The sequence below is a fragment of the Phycodurus eques genome, chromosome 10 (assembly GCF_024500275.1).
Source record: "Phycodurus eques isolate BA_2022a chromosome 10, UOR_Pequ_1.1, whole genome shotgun sequence".
Classification (NCBI taxonomy): Eukaryota; Metazoa; Chordata; class Actinopteri; order Syngnathiformes; family Syngnathidae; genus Phycodurus; species Phycodurus eques.
This window is the reverse complement of record NC_084534.1, coordinates 6,920,520-6,947,126: the sequence shown is the minus strand read 5'-3', so window position 1 is coordinate 6,947,126 and position 26,607 is coordinate 6,920,520. Positions and strand designations below refer to the sequence as shown.

At 42.2% G+C, this 26,607-nt stretch overlaps 2 protein-coding genes across 2 annotated transcripts; one reads left to right on the top strand and one right to left on the bottom strand.

Annotated features, from left to right (window-relative positions):
* Window positions 1-1,807: 1,807 nt before the first annotated feature.
* adnpa (activity-dependent neuroprotector homeobox a) lies at window positions 1,808-11,014 on the top strand. The gene is made up of 4 exons (XM_061688088.1): window positions 1,808-2,153; window positions 2,601-2,713; window positions 2,818-2,910; window positions 7,295-11,014. Exons 2-4 carry the CDS (start codon window positions 2,606-2,608, stop codon window positions 10,613-10,615), a joined length of 3,522 nt encoding a protein of 1,173 aa, XP_061544072.1. The 5' UTR covers window positions 1,808-2,153; window positions 2,601-2,605; the 3' UTR covers window positions 10,616-11,014.
* A 3,899-nt stretch (window positions 11,015-14,913) lies between these two features.
* Window positions 14,914-20,174, bottom strand: gata1a (GATA binding protein 1a). Its single transcript, XM_061688069.1, has 6 exons — window positions 20,087-20,174; window positions 18,409-18,643; window positions 17,186-17,677; window positions 15,691-15,836; window positions 15,470-15,595; window positions 14,914-15,390 (listed from the first exon to the last, which is right to left on the bottom strand). Exons 2-6 carry the CDS (start codon window positions 18,620-18,622, stop codon window positions 15,103-15,105), a joined length of 1,266 nt encoding a protein of 421 aa, XP_061544053.1. The 5' UTR covers window positions 18,623-18,643; window positions 20,087-20,174; the 3' UTR covers window positions 14,914-15,102.
* Window positions 20,175-26,607: the final 6,433 nt, after the last annotated feature.

Sequence of the window (26,607 nt, the reverse complement as noted above, 5' to 3'; positions counted from 1 at the left end):
TTCCCAAACCATGCATGCTACGCTCATTGAAGACTCTAAATTTTCCATAGGTGTGAATGTGAGTGTGTTTGTCTATCTATGCCCTGCGATTGGCTGGTGACCAGTTCAGGGTGTACCTTCCCTCTCACCCAAAGTCAGCTGGGATAGGCTCCAGCTCAACCTTGACCCTAATGAGGATCAGCAGTATAGAAAAAGGACGGATGGAAATTGTCAGAATATGGTCATGTAAGTGTAAATGGCTGTGCCCTCCAATTGATTGGCTATGAGTCAGCTGGGATAGGCTCCAGCTCACTTGTGACCTGAATGATGACAAGTGGTTGCTAACGAACAAAATGGACAAACAAACAAACACGGCAGCCTAATCCTTGCTTGATACTACTAGTTTTTCTCTGATTGTCGAAATGGATGCAGATCGGAATTTGCGTTAAGATGTGAGTTGCAGGCGGCATGGTGGTCGACTGGTTAGCGCGTCTGCCTCAGAGTTCTGAGGATCGGGGTTCAACTCCCGGCCCCGGCCCCTGCCTGTGTGGACTTTGCATGTTCTCCCCGTGCCTGTGTGGGTTTTCCCCGGGCACTCCGGTTTCCTCCCTCCCACATCCCAACAACATGCATGGTAGATTAAGTCACGACTCTAAATTGTCCATAGGTGTGAATGTAACTGTGAATGGTTGTTTGTTTATATGTGCCCTGTGATTGTTTGGCAACCAGTTCAGGGTATACCCCGCCTCCTGCCCGCAGATAGCTGGGATAGGCTCCAGCACTCCCGTGACCCTTGTGAGGATAAGCGTCTCAGAAAATAGATGGATGGATGGATGTGAGTTGCAGGATTTGAGGAATGTAGCAATGTTGAAGGAGAACATTTCCAGCACATCAAAGTTTATTTTGTTTTCGTCAGACCAATTTGTAAGTATGTTTTCCCTCAGATGGCCATTATGACAGTGAAACTAGATCCAAGTATGTGTATGTATGTATTATCACCTGATGATGTTATTACATATCATCACTGTCAGGCAGAAATCTCCTATGTCCAAATTTGGTAAATGTCAAATGTTTTCACAAATCGATACTCTTGGTCAGTGGGGCTTTTATATTTACAAATTATTGACCAATGTAAAGTGTTGAAAATGTCTTGCGCTCTTTGACAATGCAATGTTAAGGGCTCAACAATGTTTTTGGGGTTCCTGAAAAGTGACGGTTTTGGTGAGGTTTTGTGAGGATTTCACTCAACACCCGTGATATACATAGCAAAATGATGGATAACTACTTTTGAAATCATTCAAGGAAATAGTTTGTTCAACTATTGTTCTATTTATATTAAAATTAGTTTGGTAACCCAAAAAAAAGTGATGATAATTTGTTAAGTTTTTAACAAGAAAAATTAATAGGTCACCCATTATTTGCTTCAGCAAGCCATTAAATTAAGTGAAATGATCAGGCCCCGTGATACCTGTGATTTAAAAAAATTAACTGTGTTTCACAAATATAGATTAGTCTAAATGCAATAAAATTAAACCAATTTAAAGTGTAGACTTGACTTTTGGCCCAGTATGACAGTGTATCGTCTTGTGACACTGTCAATCAGAACATACTGTACTGGCACTCCGTGCATTAGGCAGGCATACCCAATATTTCCGGCTGTGAGCATTCATGAATATGTATTGCAGGATTGCAAACAAAAGCAATTAAAAACTTCAAATGGATGGAAATAAAACAATTTAGAAGTGAAATTCAACACTAGCTGAGGAGTTAGCTCCCAGGTTCTTACGACTTCCGCCGCCCCCATCGCCATTTTGGATTTGGAGTTGGTTGGCTTACTTTGGTGTGATACCTTACACAGCCAGGCTAGCGGCTTTCAGTTATCACACTGGGCACTGGGTGGTGCTGACAGAGTCATTGTGGAGGACGTTGTTTTCCACAAATCCGCATTACTTCCATCCTTTCTCTATCTCTCCTCGTCTCATTCTTTTTTTTCCCCCCGTCGGCTCGTTGCGGAATTCCAAGTGGTTGTTGAAGCTGCAAGCTAGCTAGCTTGTAAGCTAGCCGCTAAACATCATCGGCACCGGCTTCTTTTTGAACAGAGGAAGCATCACCAGGCCCGCCGCCAAATTGTGTTTCGGCGTTTATCCAGTGAGGCCCACCTGGCTTATCACCCGGTGAGTAAAATGTAGTCATATCGAAGAAAGCAATAATGCTTACGTGAAAAAGGATGCTCTAATGCTAAGTGGGCTAACCGAACCGAGAGGAGCTAATACAACAGCTAATGTTAGCCACGACGCGAACGCTGGTGCACAAAGTTGACCGAATTAATCTTTTTTTTGGTGCTCAATAGCCCCGATAAGTTTCGTCAAAGACTGGTCATAAATAGACAACATGCTCCGTAACGCGTTTACAAGCACACTGATTCGCAGTCATTTGAAACGCCTTTTCCAAGCTTGCCCGCCCAAACAGATTCGGGCCTCAGAGATAATCTCATGATATCGTTTATTCTAACATGGAGTTGAATTGCTCAATTATGTTTTATACACTAAAGTATGGCTAGGAGATATCGCTCTGAAATTAACTGTGACTGCATATGCTTGTTGTAAATGTGTTTTTGTCAGGAGAGATGTATCAAATCCCTGTGAACGACTTGACAAAACTCAGGAAAGCCAGGAAACAAGTGAAAATTGCACTTGAAGATATTGGACTGGAGTACTGCAAGGAGGCGGTAAATGTAAGTGAACATTAGTTTAATTGCCTCTGCAAGTTGTTGCATATTTATGGGCTTGTTTTTGTATTTTCCTTTCTGTTGTTTATTCTGTTTTATTTTCCACACAGGAATTCAAGGATTTTAGTCCTGGTGAGAAAATTTTCTATGAGACGCTCTACACAGATATCTGTGTCTGGCATCCTGCATACTCTAAAATACAGGTAGATGTATTTTTTGTCTAAAGTTCTACAGTAAAGCGCTGCTATATAGCGGTTCGGTTTTAGCAGTCCCGGGGTTTTGCATTTGTTGTTGTTTTTGTCAGTATTGTTACAATTGTGAGTAGAGGTGTCACAATTCATATTAATCAGCACCCGTGTTTTTTTAATTTATTAACCGTTTATAGCCATTGTTCAACTTAAAATTGTCCAAATCCTTTGAATTAAGCCTCTCATGGGTATTCTGATTTTTGTAGTCCTACATGAAAGCAGACTGACCCTTTGTGTTTAAGCTGAATAAGACATTTTCAAACATCTGTTTCACTTTGGAAAACATTGATCAACATGTTTACCTATTTTATGACATGTTATGGACCAAACCAGAAACTGAATCAAGAAATGTATGGAGGAAAAAAAAATCAGTTTAATCTATTATGAAAATAATTATTTGCAGCCATAGTATGAATAACCTGCAACTGACATGTAGTTGAACCTATTACAGCCTCAGAAGTGTATATCAAATTAGCAGCCTTTCGCATTAATCAGGACCCAAGAAGTACTGTAGCGCTCAGTTTTAAAAAGGTTGGTGAGTGCAACATCCCTCCCTCTTGTGTAGGCCTGTCAGAATAATTACTATATCGACTTATCGTTCGATAAATAAAATGGACACGATAGTTTTTATGGGCTTGATAAATTGTCATTGTTGTGGTGAGCTGGAGCGCGGATCACACAGTGAGCCGACAGAGTTGGACGGCTGTGTCATTAGGCGCTAATGGGCTCGTGGAACGCCGGCGGACCGACACACTCTTGCCTTGCTCCTCGTGCTGCACGTAGATTTACACAACAGAGACACTTAAGGGAACGTTCACTGTTTATTATGTCCGCTAGCCCACGAGCTAGTGAGTTAAAGAGCTAAACCGCTCACTCCACCGGTGCGATGCCATTTAAAACCTCAGTGCTTTGCTCCATGCATGTGTGTGTGTGTTGGTACCCGATTAACACAGACACGGGAAAGTTACCTGTTTATTATGTTAGCTAGCTCGTGAGGTAACGAGCTAGCCCGCAAGCTAACAAGCTAGCCCACGAGCTAGCAAGTCAAGCAGCCAAACAGCTCGCTCCACTGGAGCAACGTTGTTTAAAACGTCAGCGCTTCGCTGAGTTGTTGTGTGAGTCCCAAATTAACACACATGGGAAAGTTAACTGTTTATTATGTTCGCTAGGCCACGTGCTAAGGAGTTAACCGCTCGCTCCACTGCGGCGAAGCCGTTTAAAACGTCAGCGCCTCACTCCGAGTTGTTGTGCGTGTGTTAGTCCCCAATTAACACAAACACGGGAAAGTTAACTGTTTAAGCATGACCTCAGTGGCACACGTATTTAGCCAGTAGTTGATTACAGCGAACGTCATCTTATATTTTATTGACAGGTGAAGGGCTAGTCTAAAGCGGACTAACCACAGGGCGGGCCTTATTTTCATGATTTTAGAGGCCTAAAAAACGTATCGTTTGTCGTGATAGCTTTTGGGAAAATATATCATCTTAAAAAAATGACAGGTCTACTCTTCTTTTTGTTTGTGTTGTTTAATCATTAAACAATACCAAGTAAACAACAATAATTGGTTAATGAACAGTAATTGAAAAAAAATATTGTCTAATAAACTAATGCACAATACATTTTTAAGCAATTATTCAATGGAATAATTTATTGAATTATCGATTCTAAAAATATTCGATAGTGACAGCGATAGTTACTCTTTTTTATATTGTTTGTACAATATTTGTATCCATTGCACTTGCTTTCTCCCAATATATTATGTGTTTAAATGTGGTTATATTGTTTTAAAAGTGTTTAAAGGTCCCCGTCATGACTTTTTGTATTTAATTTTTGACAATCGTTTGAATCTTTTGTGTCGTATTAGGTTTGCGTAATCATTTTGGTTGGAAGTGCCAAACATTTCTTTTTTCAAGCATTTTGTCAAATTTCTCATTTTTATGTGACATGTTAATGAGCTTTTCTCTGATTGGATTGCTCATCTTCCCTCATTTAAATATGGAAAATATCTTTGGTCTGATTGGACCATATCACGGCGTCTGCTAGATAGGTGTCGCGTCCTTCGATGCCTATTCAGACTCGGACAAGAATGCGTGCTGTGTGGAGTCACCTCCAAACTTCTCTGCTCATGCTGCAGCCAGCTTTGAATGTCACATTAGCTTAAAGTTATCATGCTTACATTTAGAAATGTGATAGTTTCAGTCCAATGTAGGCGATTGGGAGTCTGACAAAATAACCTAATCTTTTTTTGTCAGTTTTCATTTTCAGCTGTAATATTATTTTAATAAATACAAGATGTAAATCTGTCTTTATTCGTGTCTTGCATGTTCTGCTTCGAATGTTGGTTCTGCACTCTGTTAATTTAAACCATGCGTAAGAGCACCATGAATTTGATCTTGGGAGTTATTAATCCACATGGAACATACATTCAAATTCTGTGTTTTACAACAATACTTATTTGGGGTGTAACGATTCGTTTTAGGAACGATTCATATCATGATTCAAGGTTTTCGATTCAAAAGCAAGTGGTTGCACGAACGGTTGGACATTAACATGCCGCCGTTCTGTCGAATCATGCTCTAAAGTTTCGGTGTGGGTAAAGTCATTTAATTAAAAATAAAGTAATTTAATTACAGTAAGTTAGCACCCCTTATTTCTGTCATGCAATGTTGGTTAGACCTGACTGATTAGAATACACGATCTGACTAGAGCAGTGATTTCCAACCTTTATGGAGCCAAGGAACAAATTTTACAATTGAAAAATCTCACGGCACACCAACAAACCAAAATGTCACAAAAAGTGGATACATTAATTACTTCCTGCCATCTAATAGAAGACCATTCATTTGTTCTGTCTGTCACTATGCCTCACTGGAATAAATAGAGGAACAAATTATTTATTGTAAATATATTTTTTCAGCAATTAAGTACACAAGTATATACAGTAAATGAACAGGTCATTTAAATACACTCATTCCTGCATCTTGTGATCGGATCGGTTATCGTTTTTTTTAAACTCGTTGATCGGTGTTCGGCCCCAAAAATCTTGATCGTGTAAAGCTTAAAAAAAACTAAGGGAAAAATAACTTACATATATTATTTCAGCTATGATTTTACTTGAGTAATGTTTTTCCTCAAAAGCAAATGTTTAATTGGTGTTAGAATTATGAGGGGTTTCTTGGAAAAAAATCTCCACTGTAAGGAGTCCCTAACTGCACCCAGAGTTTGAGAATTCTTGTTCTAAGAAACGTGAGTCTGAAACACCGTCCAGTAGTTGACGACGTCGCTGGTTCTGCTCTTTTGTGTCACAAAGTTCCCCTACCTCGTACTCTACTGTTGTTCTTTCTAAAGTTACAGATATTTCTATGATGGCTGCACTTGGTCTTACATTCAGCAATGCTCTCAGCATTTCTACTGTACACATTTTCATACGATCGTCACATTCACAACAGTTTGCACTCACACCTGATCTCTACTAAATTATGCGTTTATCACAAATGTGTTTCTAGTGGCTAGCGACCTAAGCTAAGCTAGTGAGCTTTAAAGGCTTCAAAGTGTATGGGGAGTTCCAGGAATCACACACGCACTCTTATTGATAATTTCTCGCTCTCTGCCTACTCATCTGACATCCACCAGACAGACTGATGTCTTTACTGTCAATAAAAGTGCTTAAAAACACACACGCATACTGTAGTGTCTCGTCCAACCACTACGGGCACTATAGAAAAGTAGCACCTAGATGTGGGGTGTGCAATAGGACACAAGGAAGAAAAGAAAAAAAAATATATATATATATTTTTGCCAACTGAAAAATAAAACAGGAATTAATATTTAAAAAAAATTCAAATAAAGTGTTGAAAAACAACATACAGTATGTATACTTTATAATGTGTATTTTTATGGCTCTGCCGCAGCTGAGACTGGAAACTGCTGTGTTGCTGTTCAGCTGAGTTGAGTGGGCGGGTAACAACCACGAAGTGGGCAGGTATAATATATGAATGTAATTACCAAAACTACGTCACACTATCAACAATTTCAAATAGCGGTTTTGGCGTTCAAAGGCTGTTGCATTCAAACGACAAACCGCATAGTTATCAACCTTAAACGATGTCACAGACTAATTTTTACTGATATTATGCATAAAACAGTACAAAAAATGGATTCTGATGGAAGGGGACCTTTAAAGACCTTAAAAATTTAAGTACTGTAAATGTTACAAAAACATGCTAAGGGTGTATTTAAATAGGGTATTTGTATTTTTCTGATTTTTACTTGGTTTGGGTTACTGTATACTCCTGTTGAATTCATCACGTGATATAATGTATTTCCTTTTGTCGTTTAGGACTATCGATCAAGGCCTTATTGCTGCAGAGAGTGTCGGTTTTCTTCCGCAACCTACGCGGGTTACAAGAATCACTTCCGCCATGCACACAAGAAAATCATCCAGGATCGAGTTCTTCTTAACTGTTCTTATTGCACATTCATTGCAAACAGGAGAACATTGGAGATTCATGTTAGAGTATTCCACAAGGACAAATTGGACCAGCAGATTTCACGGATTAATGCAGTCAGACAGAGACAAGTGGCCTCAAACAAGCCTGCCCTTGGTTCGGCAAGGTCTTTGTACTTTTGCAAAAAATGCACTTACCGTGACAGTCTCTACAATGCTGTAAGAAAGCACATCTACCGGGAACATTTCAAGCATGTTGTCGCTCCGTATCTGCGTATGATTCCCAAATCATCAGTTCCAAACGGTGGTCCTTTTAACGGGGACAACATCCTTTGTAAACGCTGCAAGTTTACCACGAAAACCTATGAGTCGCTGGTGCAGCATGTCATAGAATATCATGAGCGCATAGGCGCTCAGGTAACCACTATGATTGGACACGCAAATGTTGTTGTCTCCAATTTGCCAAGCATGTCCCAGAAGTCTTCTATGATTATCAATGGTGGGTCCTCACTCGCAGTTAATGCAAAAGCACAACCAGTCATTGGCTACTTAAAGCCACCGGGTCCTGCATTTAAAAGTCAGTCTTTGAGTGCAGCCAAACAGGTTGGCGTTAAAGCTTCCCCCAGCACTGTGCCCGACAGTAATGTCCCTGGTGTCAACACATCCCAGACACAGAAGTGGAAGATATGTACAGTGTGCAATGAGCTTTTTCCAGAGACACTCTACAGTGCTCATTTTGAAAGTGCACACAAGGCAAGGATAGTGTGGGCAATGGCCAAGTATATCATGAAAATCCACAACTTTACCAGCAAGTGTTTGCTTTGCAACCGCTACCTGCCCAGCGATACACTGCTTAACCATCTGCTAATACATGGGATCACTTGTCCACAGTGCCACTCTGCTTTCCACAGTGTTGAGAAACTCCTTGAGCATGAGCGCCAGGCTCACCTCACTGTTTTTGTAGGACCGCCTGGATCAGCACCGCTAACGTTTGATCTCACCATCAAGCAAAACGTACAGCTTCATGTTCTCACCTTTAACATGAAAGAGTCTGATAGCAAAGATCCGTCTGTCACTCCTCTTGTCAAAGTGACGCCTTCCATTGCAGAAATGCAAACTCAAGCGCTTGAAAGTATGTGCTCCACAGAGAGGGATTTTAATGACTCTAGCAGGACCATGTGTCCGCTTTGTTGCACCAATGTGAAAGATCCTGTGCCGAATGCATTGGCCGTTCACCTAAGGCAGCGACATCAGGTGCTCCAAACAATGCATCCTGTGGAAAAGAAGATGACATACAAGTGCATCCATTGCTTGGGAGTCTACACGAGCAACATGGTGGCTTCCACAATTACGCTGCATCTTGTCCAGTGCAGAGCAGTAGGAAGGAAGCAGGCGAGTCTAGGTGCCAAGTCGACCTTGACACTTAATTCATCAGGGATGAGCATGCTCAAGAGGCCAATGCCACCACGTTTAGCATCGTACTCCAAGAAGATCAAACTAAGTGCAGAGTCAATGCTTCCTTCCACCACTGGAAAGAAAACTGGTGCTGGGGACCTCTCTCTAGATCCCAATGCGCACAAGACATATGAGGCTCGTAAAAACTTCCTAAAATCCTATTTCAATCAACGGCCTTACCCTTCCCCCAAAGAAGAAAAGAAGCTGTCTGCGAGTCTCTGGATATGGAAAGCTGACATCTGCAAGCACTTCGCAATTTTGCAAAAGGAATGCAAAAGTTGGTGTGAGACCTCAAACGTGTCTGTGCTGCTTGGATTTGACATGCAGGCCCTAAAGACAGTGAAACACGACATAATCTTTAAGAACGTCCAGATTGAAGGCACTTCAGTGGGGAGGCCTGGTGGACTCAAGTCTGGTATTCCAAACATGGCTAAAAATCTTAAGGGTGTCTCCTCCAGCTTGAAGAACACATGTACAGAGCCCATCCTAATTGACTCAGACAGTGAGCCAGAAATCCAACAGACACCTGTTGCTAAGAGAAATGGTGACTCGGACCTGCACAAGAGTGGATCCCAGTCGACACAGACGGGAGAGAATCAGCTGGGCGACTCGACACAGACGGCAGAGAAGCAGCTGCGCGGCTCGACACAGACTGAGGCAAAGCAGCCAGGTGACTCGACACAGATGGAACAGAAGCCACCAGGTGACTCGACACAGACGGAAGAGAAGCCGCCAGGCGACTCGACACAGACGGAAGAGAAGCCGCCAGGCGACTCGACACAGACGGAAGAGAAGCCGCCAGGCGACTCGACACAGACGGAAGAGATGCCGCCAGGCGACTCGACACAGACGGAAGAGATGCCGCCAGGCGACTCGACACAGACGGAAGAGAAGCCGCCAGGCGACTCGACACAGACGGAAGAGATGCCGCCAGGCGACTCGACACAGACAGAAGAGAAGCCGCCAGGCGACTCGACACAGACGAAAGAGAAGCCGCCAGGCGACTCGACACAGACGGAAGAGAAGCCGCCAGGCGACTCGACACAGACGGAAGAGAAGCCGCCAAGCGACTCGACACAGACTGAAGAGAAGCCGCCAGGCGACTCGACACAGACGGAAGAGAAGCCGCCAGGTGACTCGACACAGACGGAAGAGAAGCCGCCAGGTGACTCGACACAGACTGAAGAGAAGCCGCCAAGTTACTCGACACAGACTGAAGAGAAGCCGCCAAGTTACTCGACAAAGACGGAAGAGAAGACGCCAGGTGACTCGACACAGACGGAAGAGAAGACGTCAGGTGACTCGACACAGACGGAAGAGACGCCGCCAGGTGACTCGACACAGACGGAAGAGACGCCGCCAGGTGACTCGACACAGACTGAAGAGAAGCCGCCAGGCTACTCGACACAGACGGAAGAGAAGCCGCCAGGCGACTCGACACAGACGGAAGAGAAGCCGCCAGGCGACTCGACACAGACGGAAGAGAAGCCGCCAGGTGACTCGACACAGACTGAAGAGAAGCACCCAGGTGACTCGATACAGACGGAAGAGAAGCAGCCAGATCACTCGACACAGACGGCAGAGAAGCAACTGCATGGCTCGACACAGACGGAGGCACAGCAGTCCGGCGACTCAACACAGACTGAAGAGAAGCAGCCAGATGACTCCACACCGACCGGAGAGAAGGAGGCAGTAAACACAGAAGAGCCCTTAAGCGCAAATGAAATATCTTTGCAAGATGAAAATGTAAACATCTGAAATTTTCCATTTGTGTCTGTGCTTGGGAAGTGTGCCTTGTTAATGTTGTCTGAAAGATCTGTTTCCATTGTTGTCCAATAAAATTGCATTTCTCTCCAAATTTGTTACGCACTTATATTCAATAAACCAATGTTTTTTGTCATTTTAAAAATGGAGCAGCATGCTTTTAATTGGACAACAATGATGCGAAATGGCCCACAAATTTGCAGTGTTCCAGTGGTTCATTGTACTGTATATACTTAATGTTCTTTAACCCCCCCCCGAAACCTGTTCGCCTACAAAAGACATGGTCTCATTTCTCAGAGATATATATTTTTCAACTGTATTAAATTGCCAATATTCATTTGGAAAATGTATAGTAATTGCTTATGTTCACATTTTCAATAAAAACAAAAAACTAAAAAATTTGAATGTTATTTTGGTAAGTGAAAAAGACTTATCTCATCATGCCGAGTAGTCAACCTAAAAGTGTTTGGGGGACACCCATTAATTGTGTGAGTAGTTGCCTTCAGATTTTTTATACATTATGAGCCAATCAGCCCCTTCATGGTGGGTAAAAGTAAGCTGCATAGAACAAGAATATAAATTAGCAGGATATGAATCCAAATATCTCTAGTACAACAGCAATATTCCTGTTGTATTGTTGCTTTGCGGTCGTTATTTTCATTTGTATTACCTTTAACATAATTAGAGACAAGTAATATGTAATAAAAAAAAAAAAGCATGCAAAACTATAAATAGCTGAATTGCAGTTTATGTATTGTTTTTAGTACTTGTGAATGCTAGTAGTATTCATGAAACTAAAAAAAATTTTAAAAACGCAGGGTGACAATGGCCAGGGCCCAGAAGTTTTTAAATTTACGTAATAGGAGTAATCTTATCTGTTTTTTTCTACATTTTATGATCTCGTAAAGACTGAGCAAGTACGTATCGACATAATAGAGATTGGCAGCATACGAAGTAGTAAATTGAGTGTTAAATACATGGCCATGAGTTAGGCACACCACACAACACTTATCTTTCAGCAGCAGGCATCAAGGCATTGCATCCTGTGCATGTCAGTTGGGGCGGGGTTGGCGAGGTTGCAGTATCTTCTGATTTCCTTTGCGTGTCGCCTGTGTCCCACTATGTCGGGACAAGGCTGACATGATGTGAAGGCCGTGTGTTTCCCATCCCCTTTATTGAGACAAGGGACATATTTTACATTAGAACAATCTCACGGTATAAAACCAATCACAAATGTCACAAAAACTAAATACGCTAATGACGGTCTCGTCTCAATTTACAAATGTATTGAATGAAATCTATATGGAGCGGAGAAAACAAATTCTTCCCGACGCAGATAGCAGAGCAGCCTTGTGAGTGGCACAATTTACACGTTGTCAAGTGCATAAATGATCCTAACTACTCAAACCTATGACACCCTTGTCTTTATACATTCCTAATAATGGTAGAGACATGCAATTATTCTGACAATTTCACAAATTCATACATGCCTGAGGATAAAAGCCATCCATTTTGCTGTCTGTTGTTGTGTCAATGTGCCTTGTATGTAAATCTCGTGTGGTTCCTAATCTTTTTCTTTTTGATGTTTGATTTGTTTCCAAGAGCATTGGCTGCTGCAGATAAAAAAGTGGCTAGGCAGTTAGGTAAACAGTTTAAATTTACCCCTCATTCAGTTCAAAGCACTCCACAAATCACACGCTACGCAATGTAGTATCCATAAAATGGGCTATTCAAAATCAAACATATGCACTTATTGTACTGAAAACACTCCAGGGACTTATTTTCACACTCTTTGGCATTGTACACTTGTACAGCGCTTCAGGTCACAAGTTACACAGAAACTCTCCTCAGTTTTGAACAGTATGATTCCAATTTCTCTTAATCTTTGTCTAGCGGGTGATTTTTAAAGGTGTAGATCTTCCAAATAAACATGCTCAACCAATACTTGTCATTCTAGCAATCGCTTAAAAAAAAAAAAAACAATATTGTTAAACCGGAAAGATAAACATGCTGTCAACATTAACCAAGCCTCTTTAGCCTCTTACTTCACACACTCATCACACCCTTCCTCGATGTGCTGGCTTTGCAACTCCGTACACCAGTTGACTAACGTGAATGTGATATGGTGTTCATACGATTCATGGACACGCTACAGGCTTTAATTGCTTGTGCTGGGACCACTAATAATAACGCAGGTTATATTGAGATATCAACTCACAGGTTCTTACAGGTGTTTAGACACATCTCATCGCACAACTCATCAGTAGCACTACCTTGCTCATTTCTCACATCCTGTCCTGTTCTGTCCTCTCTCATCTTGTCCTATTGGTTCGTTGCTGCATGTCCTCACCAGATGTCCCCACGCCCTAGTCACAAATAAGAACACGATTTGACTGTTGTAACGTTACTTGTGGTCAAATATGTAGACTGTATAACGACTGTTCTGCTGTGCTTCGCACCCCTATTCCCTTCTGTCCCTCTGTCTGTCCCCTAAAACCCTTTTCTGTCCAGCTGCATTTTCAATAAACATCAGAATAATACAAAAAAAATTAGCAGAGGGAGTATTTCAAAATCCACAGCAAAAGTTTTCCAGTACAAAAGGCATCCAGATCCACCATTCTGCAAGGCCATGCAGCTGAACAGGACAGGTTAAAAAAAAAATCTAACTCATCTATGTTTCAACCCTTCCTGCAATCGACAGTGATAAATGTACTAAATACACTTTTGGGGTCTTCAAAACGTGTCAGTGTTTACGTATGTTTGCAAAGTACGAGTGAGTAGCACGGTGTCCTCCACTTGCCAACTGCAGGGAGTGTGAGCGTGGTGATGCCAGTAGCAGGTGACTGGTCCGAGGTCTGCAGTCCCGCTGATAACTAATCAGCCATCCCCCATTCACGAGTGTGTAGCCAGCTCTGCTCACCATGAAATATACTAGCAAACATTGCTATACTGTGGTTGCTGCAGTCTGTGTTAAACATCCTTCGTATGAATAAATCTCACCTTGTTTGAAAATCCACATTCGAGTGATATAAAAGGCCTTAAATCTGGTTTATTAGTTGTACTGGGAAGTTTTTCGAATATTTGTATTATACTGTATCACAAACTCCTCTCTGTTTATCCATCCATCTGTTTTCTGTACTAGTTATCCTGTTCGGGGTCGAAGGCGCTGGACTGGTCGCCTGTCAATCATAGGGCCAGTGTAGAAACACGCACGCACATTCTTACCACTTATACACAAGACCCGTTTTAATAACTTGGTACTACGGGGGGGGGGGGGGGGGGGGGGGAAACTTCCATCTCATAATAGTTCCCCTCTTAATAACTTAACATAGTGCTCGTACTGTTCACATAGCTTTGGAAACGTCACGAACTGACGAACAAAAAATGCTACATTAGCTGATGATGAAAACTGAAACCTTACTCGTATGTGTCTTTTCAGATTAGAAGGTGGTTTTTACACCATATTTTACACTTCATTCTTGGACCAACAACAGTAAACAATTCTGTAAATAAGGCCATGGATGGGGAATATCTTGCTTCTCCGTATCAGTTGCATCATATTTGTTAAGGCTCCCTGGTTCTTTTTCTTTCTGTCTTTCATGCCTTATAAATTCCCCAAATCTCATTAAATCAATCAATCCTGATCTTCAAACGTATTTGAGTTTATCACTCTATTTTCATCTTGTTTAAGTTGTGTCATCATTTGCGGATGTAAAAAAAAAAAAAAAAGTCAAACAAATCTGTTTTGACAAACGCAGTCCTCGTACATGTTTTCTTATGTAAGGACTAAAAGTCAAAGGTCATTGGTAAAAAAAAAAAACCCTCAAATGCTGAATGTGGATACCTGGAAAATTTACTAATACATTGACAAACTATTTGTACTTCATTACTTCCCACCCACTGGCAAGAAATACATTGTTAAAGAGCTGCGATGTCTTGCTCACACACAATAGAGCAGAGGCTACTAAAACAATATTTAAAAAACATAATTATTATTATGTCTCAAATAAAAGAAGACGTCGACCATGTGTATGCATGTGTGTGTTAGAATGCATGAAATGAACTGCAGCCCTGAAATTGGACATACTGTAAGTGGTGCACTTGGGTTGTTTTTCACCTTTGTGGGTGGGTGAATTTGCATAAACCGCTACTGTAGGCAAGCGTTACGCAGTCAAAACTCAGCACCCCCATTCAATGCAACTACACAAACATCTGAGCGCAGAGTTTAATCAACTAAATGAATGAACTCAAGAGTCAAAATGACCTCATAAACATCATGGTCCCACTAGACATACAGTAAATTCACACGTTTTATTCATTTGCCTGCTGTTTACATGTCATGGTAAATTAGACAAACAGTCCGTGACATCACATACAAATAACTTCACGCCGTGAATAATAGAAAAGACAATTAAATGAACCTTGCTAATATTTACATCGTGAGCCAGCCGGCCGGCCGGCCGGACTGCCGCCATCTTCATTCACACTAAAGTGGTCACCATGCCCGGGTTGCGGTGGTGTGGGTATGGTAAGGGAGCAGTGGCGTGCAGAGGCGATGAGCCTGGAATGAGGTGGGGTGCGTGGCTGTAAGTCAGGAGAGTGGCGGGGCCGAGGGCGAAGGGCCCGCCGTTGCCCTCCAGGGAATACGGCTGAGCGCCTTCTGCGAACGTCTCCAACGTGGCTGCCTTCTTACTCTTCTTGTTCTTGTTCGACACTTTCCTGTTGCGGGTTTGAATGCCGTCTTTTTTCATAGTGAGGGGTCGGTTGACCTGGGAGGAGAATTTCATTTGTGCATTACTGTAAGTAAAATACACCACATGATGAACATCGCATGGCTGAATAACTGACATTGTGAAGTTTAAAGTAGAGTCCACAAGCGTTACAGACAGGCTCCCCATTTGCATTGCGTCTCCACAGTGTCGTCGTGCTCGTGTGACAGTTGGCACACTGTGTGCCTGCCCGCTTGCTGACAATCTGAAAAACAAAGACCATTTGCTTTCTTTTAGGAAGCTAATCCCCTTCATTTTTTCCCACCACAAAAGTGCCCCTGTTAGCGTATAATATAGTACCAGTCTCTTCTTGGGTCGGATCAGAGGTCTGTTCTGGCCATTCATCTTATGGTACAGTCCACAGGCGTTACACAGGTAGTGGCCTGTACCGTCACGGCGCCACAGAGGGGTTGCTGTGGCTCCACAATTAACACACTCTCTAGCCTCTGTTCAAACATAAAAGTGCACCAATTGTCAATGTGTGAAAAACAATTTTGATTTTTTTTTTTTTTTTTTCGTAGAAATTGTACTATATCTAATTGTACTATATCTACGGAGAGATGCTGGATGAGATGAGGGTGTCGAGACTCTGACCTGCGAGCCATTTGCAGCCCACATGTTTTTTTTATAGGTGCTACTAATAAAGTTAACCACGGCCCACGTCAAAGGTTTAGGCAAAAAAATACCAAATGTTGGAAGATGGCACAAAATTGTAAAAAAGTGGAATTGTCCAAGAGGTTTTTTCAATGTAAAAAGGTTTCATGAACATTTGTTATTTTAAATTTGTAGATGAAATGTTATTGATCCAAGATATCACACTATTTTAATGCTTTTTTGAAAATGTAATGTTAATTAAAATAACAACTAGATATGTTTAGCTGCTTAGCATATGTTGACCGACAGTTTGCTTCCGCCTCTTTTATAAACACAAGGTAAAGATTTTTATGTACTTGACCCTCATTTGAAAAAGTTTGGACATGCCTACTGTACAAAAATACTAATTTTTGAATGATAATGTCATATATATATATATACATATATATATATATATTTGAGTAATATTTACTTTATTATTGTGGTTGTTGTGGTGCAGTGGTGCAAAACTGCACGGCTTCATACCAACAGGTGTTTGGTAGGTCATACCAATAGGTGTTTCTAATATTTTGGTCACCTCATTTAGCTGTAAGCCAGGAGTCCAAAAAATTTGAACGCTTTGAAGATTTGAGCTTTGGTGCAGTGTAATTCTACACCAATGTAAACGACAACCGTGCTAATAATAAAACGGTTAAATTAAACCATCTCTCACAGTCACAGTCAAAACTGTTCAGATTTTTAAAAATATTTCTTTGACTGAAGTACCACATATCAAAAATGCATGTTAGCTTATTTGAAGTCTTTAAAATTTCCATAGGTGTGAATGTGAGTGTGAATGGTTATTTGTCTATCTGTGCCTTTTGGCTGGTGACCAGTCCAGGGTACACCCCGCCTCTCACCGAAGTCAGCTGGGATAGACTCCGGCTCATCCTCGACCCTAATGAGGATAAGCGATATAGAAAATGGATGGATGGTTTTCTTATACGATGTAATGTTGTGGCGGGTCTCTTTATGTACCGAAACTGCTTTGAAACATCTCCGCTATCTCTCGAAGCGCTTAGATCCAAAGCTGAAATTGAACTCCAGATGTTTTGGCATGTATGCGAGATGTTGAAGGATTTGATGGTTTTGTCACTTTCCAAAGTCTAGTCGATCATCATGTTCAATTGTGACCCCACACAGTGTATGACTTTGTTCTCACCTGGTGTGGATATTCTCATTTTGTTGCAAAGTTTCGGGGAGTATGCGGGGCTTATCCAGGCACCGGGGCTGTTGTAGTAGTTAGCAGCGGCATACTCCTGTGGGCTCGTCATATATGGGCTGTAAGAGCTCAGCATGTGCGTGTGCGATTGGGACGTCGCTGTGTACATGCTTCCGACCGCAGGAGTCAGATGGAGAAAACCGCTGCAGGACGTCGACCCCCCGAGTGGGCTCATACGCTCAGCCTTGAGGGCCTCCAGAGGCTGAGGACTCTCCCTGCTCTCCCTAATTGGAGATGAATATCCATCCCTGGAAGGGGTGAGGGAGGAGGAGGCCCCTGCGTACAAAGAGGTCGGCAGTGTGGTTTTTGTCAGAGGGCTGCTGCTCCAGGTGGTGTCTGGAGAATTGTAGGGTGAGCCCAGGGAGTGACCGGCCGCCCCGTCCAGCAACTGGAGGTTGCCGAGGAGACTCGGTGAGGTGAACACCTGCCGGACTTTTGGACAGAGCAGGGGTCATGTAAAGCCTTTTGGGTCATTCTAAAATTGGAGGACATTTCCCTTCGGCCGTAAAATTTCCCCAAATCCCTCCACAAAATACAGAACCATGCACTTGTTGTGCATATTATACAGTAGTTGTACTGATACAAAATATAACTTACTGTAGCAAAAGTGATTCCGAAAAAACGGAGTTCGTCACGCAAACCAACAACTGTCACGCATATTATCAGAAAGAGACGTTTTTATTTACAGAGGTAAGTCTTGACCAGTTTGGATGACAGCTCGTATGTACTTTTGAGGAAACACTCTAACATTAGCATTGGTTTGCAACACTGTTACTCGCAACCCTCTTACTGTAATTAGAATAATATTACAATGAAATTATTATTCAAAATAATAATTGTCAGGGACTTATTCAGCAATATTTTTAGTTCATTGTTTTTCAGGTGCCAGAGTATCTGTATCGGGGTTGCGCTGAAAAGCAAAATGTAGGTTATGACAAAATAACCTGTAAAAAGTGTATCGTTGATGTTTGAGGTGGACCAAATTATATGATGTTTAGTACTTGCATTTTTTTCAAACATAACAAATAATATAAAAGAAATAGTCCGTTTTTCAAAAATGTTGATGCCTAAACTTGTGTCCTCCAATTCTGGATTGACCCTTTTATCACACTGTGAAAAGACTCAAATGGAGTGCTTGGTAGGTTTAATGAGTGACCACTGACCCGAGCCGTTCCTGTAGGTGGAAGGTATTCGATTCTGACTCGGGTTGGAGAAGAAGGAGGACAGGTTGGTGTAGTCTGTGTCCTGGCCGCAAAAGAAGGCATCTCCATCTTCTCCTGGAGGCAGCAGACTTGCCTCAGAGGAGAAGGCCGCCAGAGGATCTGAGCCCAGCAGTGACGAAGACACCCAGTGAGATGGCTCTGAAGAATGCTCCATGCCGCATGCGGGAGCCTCCGCCTGTGTCGCCATAAGTACATGCCATTTTACTGAACTCGGTTGTGTTTTTAAGCGAACCATAAAAAAAAAAAATTCCCGCACAGTGATTCTGATAAAATCACGTCATGTCCAGCATCCGAATCACACCACACAGTCCAAATACTGTCGATGTGGGACTCGTTTGAAGACTTGTACATACAGAAGGCGTCAATGTGAGCGTAGAATGTGGTCCGTCTCTGTCCTATGATCGGTTCTGTCTCTAAAACACAGGTGTGAAATTCTAGACCCAGAGGCCAGATCTTGTCCCACCGCATCATTTTATGCGGCCCGCTAAAGCAAACGCAGTGTTTACGTCATGTTTCTTGCTGAATGGATTTGTTCTTTTCACTTTAGCAGAACATTTGTACCATAATTGCGCTTTCTCTTCACTTTTCATATAATATTACAAGCACTTTCCCCCCACCCCGCCAAATCCCTTCTTAACATCAAGTGAACAACTGAAACGTTGCCATACACATGCCAGGCCAGTAAGTGTTCATGGCACACACTGAAACAGTACTGGTTATCCGCCCCCGTGGAAAACCCTCTTGTTATATCCTTTGTCTGCATACGTGATTTAAGACGTCAGTGGGTAATGCGACTTTGTTGAACACGGTACCAATACAGTAAGTGTACACTGCCCGAGAAATGTTACAATGCTAACTACAGTACTGGGGTATTACATTACTGATTTGACTGTGATATACTCGCTTCGACCTAAATGCCCTGACTGACTGTCACCCGAAATCAGCTGGGATGGGCTCCTTATGACCCTGAACCGAATAAGCAGTTGAGAAAATGGATGGATGGATAAGTTTAACCCTTTATTCAGCAAAAAGAAAACTGGATTGTAACTCATCTGATTGATTATGAGGCAGCAATTTCTCACAAAAACCCACCAAATGATTTATTATATGATAATAATTACAGTGACAACCGTATAATAAAATATTACTCGACACTGTTATCTTGATAAATTATTATTATCATAAATAAGGATAATTGTACAAAATGTAAAGTAAGAACATATTGTTTTATGTATGTCAATAAATGTTTAAATGTGGAATTTGTAGGATATCAGTGTGTCTGTTGAGGGTTGAATTGTATGTTATTTTATTACAATAGTAATTGTAAAACTCATTACAGCCTCCGCAGTTAAGCACTATACCATAAAGGATATATTGCTGCCTGTAGAATCTTCCTTAAACGATGACGTTGGCACAGAGCGTTCGCTCCATGACTCGTGAGAGCCCGAGGCAGCTATATCTGATATAGTGATAACTATAAATATGTCAACAATAAATGTGCTAAGGCAAAACAAATAATAATTCAACTCGATTAAAAGAGATTATATTAAAGAATTAACCCATTTATATTTACAATATATATCAAATTTGTGGGTTGCGTATGTGTGGGGTGACCTACCTTTATGAGATGGAACTGTCGAGGGAGTCGAAAGTCGAACTGGGCTCAAATGTTGAGGATAAAGTGTGGGCTGCCAGATCGAGGATGCCACAACTTGACTGACCTTAACTGAAAAAAAAAAAAAAAAAAAGAAAAACCCCAAAAAACATCTTCTCCAACCAGCAGTAACGTTTAGGGCCCACAGTGCGTGGGAGGGATTTGGGGCAAGTTTCAGAGAGACACACCTCCAAAAAAGGATCCAAAAGACAGACACAGACAAAAAAAGCACTACAATGTCTGCAATTGATACCATAAAATGGTAATTAAAAATAGATTCAGTGCCATTATTAATAATCAAATCAAATATGCATATTGAGCAATTCAGTGGCGGATACAAACATGCAGATTAATGTTGGAGCTACGCAATGTAAATGTAAGCGTGTGTTTCCGCCAAACTACGACTAGCGGGTCTCACCTAAATGCTCGCAGTGAGAGTTTGACAGACATGGGAAGAAAATAAAAATGATAAGTACAAAGACTGATTTCTCTGACATGGGAATGCAAAGCACGGCAGTGAGAGCGAGAGATACGGTCTGATACGACCATGGTCTGGACATGCACAAGTCCGCACTGTGGCGGCCATTTGATAGTCAAAGCAGTCCCGCAGCTCTCTTCCCTTTGTTCATTTACAGTTTTCAGGGAAATTAGGGGAAGAAGAAGAAGAAGAAAAGTTTACGCACCAGGCATTTGTGCAAAGTGTGGCAATTAAACCGTGCTGATAGGTTATGTGGTTGCACAGGAGAAGAGAAACTGCAAATTCAATGTGGATGTGGGAAAATATGACATACAGTTGTGACCTTTGGGCAAATGTCCACGTTGGATTGTCCAGAAAGACAGGTAGGTCAAACATGGACTTCAGACCCAATAAATGTCTGAAAAACTGAGTCTATTGCTATTATTATTATTATTATTATTATTATGATTGTTGTGCTATTTTTCTCGACCGAATGTAGCCCACACTCTTGAACGTACCCCCACAAATAAATGAGGTATCACAAGATATGTCATGGCCATGCTTGAATCGTCCCCTCCGCCCATAAACGCTGTATTACCATGGCAACAACAACAACAAAAAACTACAGTGCAAAAAAAACTTGTATTCAAATGAATGGGGCGCCCACGAAATAAGTTCCTTTTTCTTCTAACTAAACCTCATTTGCACGACCCGTGTGTTTTAACTACACCCTCTGCTCTTTTTAACCAGTTTGATTTGGTCAGTTTGCCTTTCCTGCAGTAAGTTATTGGGCATGTGAAGCCGTCCGGATCTCCATACGACCCACCTCAACTTGTCTGTTGAAAGAGTTTTTTTTTTTTTTTCCCCCTCTTTGGCGTCGAATGTGCTTTCCATTCTAAACAGTAGCCTAGTATTGCAGCGGGGAGTTTTAAACACGCTGCAATGCAACCATGCATAAAGACGCCTGGTTGAGACACTTCTACCCTTTCTCATTTCAGGCTCTAAGCTTCCTTTTATTGCAAAACATTTAGAAAAAAAAAAATCAACTACCAATTCAAATTGTTTTTCGATTTCTATCACATTCTTGGTAGTGTTCCAGTCTGTTTTTTTTTTTTAAACTTGGCATAGTACTGAGACAGCACTGTTGATGTTTTTTAATTGTGTTCTTTTAGCCAGAGACTCAGGTCACGCTGTCGTATTGGTTTTGTTAGATGAAACTGCTTTCTTTGACACTGCGCACCATCACATCCTCCTGTGCCGGCTGGAGAACTGTGTGGGCATTCAGTCCAGTGCCTTGGAGTGGGTTCGGTCCTACCTTACAGGTAGAAAATTCTCGTGTTGGGGTTGATGAGTCGTCTTCTGCCCCTATCAGGTCTGGCGTGCCTCAAGGTTCTATTCTTGGGCTTCTTTTATTTTTTTGAACGTCTTCTTCTTCTTCTTGAGGATCTTCTCTGAAAACATGGCATCTCATTTCGTTTTGATGTGGATGAGACGCAAATTTACAGGCCACTCAAGCGACAATATGCGTACTGTGAAAAACAACTTCTCAAGTGTGTGCAGGAAGGACATTAAGGCGTGGATGTCTTCGCATTTCTTGCTTTTTTAACGACAAAAAGAATGAGGTCATATTGCCCCGGTGACCTTTCAATAGGTGAAACCCAGAGTTACCAATCCGGGAGTGAGGCTGGATGCTGAGCTAAAACTTCACACGCAGATAAGATGGTCAAGCTTTTTTCATCTGCGTCAACTGGCCAATGCTCATCCAGCCCTCTCCCACCATTACTTTGAGATTGTAATTCATGCTTTTATTATGAATTGTTTAGACCACCGCAAAGCACTTTATAATTATTATTTATAATCTAAGACTCTAAATTGTCCGTAGGTGTGAAAGTGAGTGTGAATGGTTGCTTGTTTATATGTGCTCTGCGATTGGCTGGCGACCAGTTCAGGGCATACCCCGCCTCTCGCCCAAAGATAGCTGGGATAGGCTCCAGCACGCCCGGGACTCTAGTGAGGATAAGCGGTATGGAAAATGAATGAATGAATGAATGAATATTTGTTTTGAAATCCCAGAAAATGGTCTTTAATCCTTATCTACATTTATTGTGGGTTTTTTTACGGTGTTATTTTTTAATTGTTCTTGTCATTCATTGGATTAACTTTTCATTCATTGTACTAATTTATTTCTTAACCAATTAATGTGGGTTTTATTTTGTTTTAACTTTGCTGAATCAGTTTTATATTGGTCTTACTTTATATCCTTGGTATTTTCTCTATCTATTGTTTTTTTGCTGTGTTTACATTTTTGTTTCTTTGGTTAATTTACATTGTGTTAATCACTGTGTTGTTGTTAAAGCGCTCTATAAATAAAGCTGGATTGGATTGGAGGCAACTGACAGACATGTTTCTCATCTCAATTTGATGACAAGCTTCCGATCTTTATCTTGTTGTCTTTTTTTTTCTTCGAAAAGTAAACCCTCACCCTTTGGCGTCGATAGAAAGCGAAAGCCTTGTATGTGACTTTTGGCTCATCCTATCACAGCGCATCCCAAATTCTTCACTGAACGTGTGTCGCGTTAGAGTGGAGGATTGGAATTTTAGAGGGTGAGTCCCCGGAAAAACCTCTCCAAAATTTTCCATTTAACTCGATACTTTGGCCACACAATTCTACCCCGTTCCATAAAACTTGGTAATTTTGTCAATGTCCAAATCAGGTGTCTTCTCTCCAAAACAGCCCATTTCTGTGTCACATGCAAGTTACTTTTGACCTTTTATTTCACTTGAAGCGAGAGATCAACTACTCCATTGCCTGCATTGTTATTGTTTTTTCAAATCTCTCAGTCAGAATCAATATTTTACACTTCATTTTACCTGCTTTAAATCCTTGATTTTAATAATTAGCTTTTAAATGACATAGAAAATGAGCATATCCATACATTCACGCAAGCCTCAGTAGTGTTACATGGACTTAATATCTCAACCGGTTTGGTCGTGATAGCAACTTATTGGTGGTGGGCATTCTCAACATTCCGTCACTCGGTGTGGCCAATCAACATCAGCCACCTGTCACATGACACATGCCCTAAATCCCCCCCCGAAACTGAAAATCTGGCTATTCCTCCATTACAGTGTTGTTCAGCCTCATTACACTAAAAGAAAAGTCCTTCACAAATGTGGCTTTTGGACTTGCAACAGTTAGAAATGTCTGTGCAAATTGTAGTTATTATTATTGTAGTTAACAATAGAATTGTAGTTATTAGTTATTATTATCATGCCCTGCAATTGCAATTACCATTATCATTATCAGATGTTCGGAAGAACGACATTGTAAACATTGACTTTTTGCAAGCGTTACTTTGTTTGTGTGTGCACGTGTATGTTTTACACACACAACCGTGTGTATGGCGTACACACACATCCACACTATTATCACTGGCACAGCCTTATTATTATTATTATTATTATTATTATTATTATTATTGCATAAACAATACTAGAGCTGTCCTCTCAAATCTTGCCCATACGAAGTTTTGATTGGCACTGTCAGTGAGGTATCGACTCAACAATGTGTTTCTTATTATGGTTGTTGTTTGATGTGCACTGCATCTGAGAGTACAAATATTTTGGCCACTTCATTCTATTCGAGAGCGTCTCTCAAATAGATGACGTGCAGGACTACACCACAGCAAACGACAACCGCAATTATTAAAGTCATGCCAAGACTGAGCATTATTATTCATCATATCATTTGCCTCACTGTGCATGACACAGATCATGCCTTGCCCAGATAAAACTGTAGCTTAGCTCAAATCTAATGACTAATAGCACATTGAAAGGAAGTCGAATAATCAGAGGGTTAAAAGTGTGTTATGCCGATGCTTGTAACCCTTAGTGACTGCGCGGAGACGTACATTTCAGGGACAATAGTGTTCGTATGTATTAGTAGAAGAGCGCAGTGGTGTGCATGTGTGAGTGAGATGAGAGCAACTGGGCAGGGATGTGGCTTGTGCTGCAGCGTGAGTGGACTGCTCCGCTTAGATAAGTGCTTATCAAGATGAAAGGGGGAGGCCAGGAATGAAACGCTGTCAAACACTCACACACATGTGCACACAAGAGAGTAACATCTGCACTTTCGCATGCGGCGCAGGAAAATACAGCACGCGTACAGCACTCGGGTCATTCAGACGCAAACAACACAGGCATGGTTTGAGCTGACATAGTATCATCGCATTTGGACGTTTAGCGGGACGGCACTCGTTGGCTGTGGTGTGCCGCTAGTAAATTCGGAGGACTGACAAACAATTCCCAGGAAATGAACTTGTGTGTAGGCAGTGCTCTTATCTCTGCCACACAGGACCTACTGGGACAGTGTACACACACACACACACGCACACATAAACTCGACTTTTACTTATGCCACTCCTGACTCCTGGGGTCTTTAAATTGACTCGAGACGAAACTTGAGTCAACTGTGAGTCGACTTGAACATTTTAGCCTTCCGTAACATTGACCCTATTCTCGGCTCGCATCGAATATTGGCCCTCTCTTGCTCTAACTTTGATCTGTAGATTGTTTGTACCTCTCGACGTGACATAATGCACTCTTAGGCTAATATTAACTTGACCAGACTCCAGATTTGACCTAACTCACCTTTAACTTCATCCTTAAAGTGAGGTACTACACGCAGAACTGGTTACAATTTGACACAGATTCCCCAAGTCCTCTCAAAGTCAGCAATTGATTATTGCATGGCTCTAAAAGATTATCCCGAGCGATTATCCTGTCAAGTGTGGTGTGTTAAGATAGATTTTATACATATATCCTTCACGATCTGTTTGGGAAACGGTTGAGGCCGAAAGTCATAAATGTTAAACCTGTTCAATATTAACGATTGCAAATCTTTCTATGGGTGCGGTGAAAACTGACAATGGTGGAGCCACGGACTCTGTGACTGGGGAAGGGGATCGTAGACAATGTTCTGTTTTACTTCATTTTGGATTACCAAAATTATTTCAATGCCAGAATAATGAGAGATTGTTTTAGGCACTCAGGGGGGGGGGAGCAGTGCACCACCAACACTGTGTATAGTGGGGATGGGGCACTGCTGACCTCGACTCGGGACGTTGTGAGTCGGTGGGGAGAATACTTCGAAGACCTCCTCAATTCCACCGACACGCCTTCCCATGAGGAAGCAGAGTCTGGGGTCTCTGAGGCGGGCGCGTGTATCTCTGGGGTTGAGGTCACCAAGGTGGTTAAAAAGCCCCTCGGTGGCAAGATGAGGTTCGGCCGGAGTTCCTCCAGGGTCTGGATGTTGTGGGGCAGTCCTGGCTGACACGCCTCTGCAACATCACGTGGACATCGGGGACAGTGCCTCTGGATTGGCAGACTGGGGTGGTGGTCCCCCTTTTTAAAAAGGGGGACGGGAGGGTGTGTTCCAACTACAGGGGGATCACACTCCTCAGCCTCCCTGGTAAGGTCTATTCAGGGGTGCTGGAAAGGAGGGTCCGCCGGGAAGTCGAATCTCGGATCCAGGAGGAGCAGTGTGGTTTTCGTCCTGGCCGTGGAACAGCTCTTCACCCTCGGCAGGGTCATTGAGGCTGCACGAGAGTTCGCCCAACCAGTCTGCATGTGTTTTGTGGACTTGGAGAAGACGTTCGACCGTGTCCCTCAGGGAGTCCTGTGGTTGGTGGAGTATGGGGTACCGAACCCCCTGATACGGGCTGTTCGGTCCCTGTACGACCAGTGTCAGAGTTTGTCCGCATTGTGAGTCGGACTCGTTCCCGGTGAGGGTTGGACTCCGCCCAGGCTGCCCTTTGTCACCGATTCTGTTCATAACTTTTATGGACAGAATTTCTAGGCGCAGCCGAGGCGTAGAGGGGGTCCGGTTTGTTGGCCTCAGTATCGCATCTCTGCTTTTCGCAGATGATGTGGTTCTGTTGGCTTCATCAAGCCGTGATCTCCGACTCTCACTGGTGGAGCAGTTCGCAGCCGAGTGTGAAGCGGCTGGGATGAAAATCAGCACCTCCAA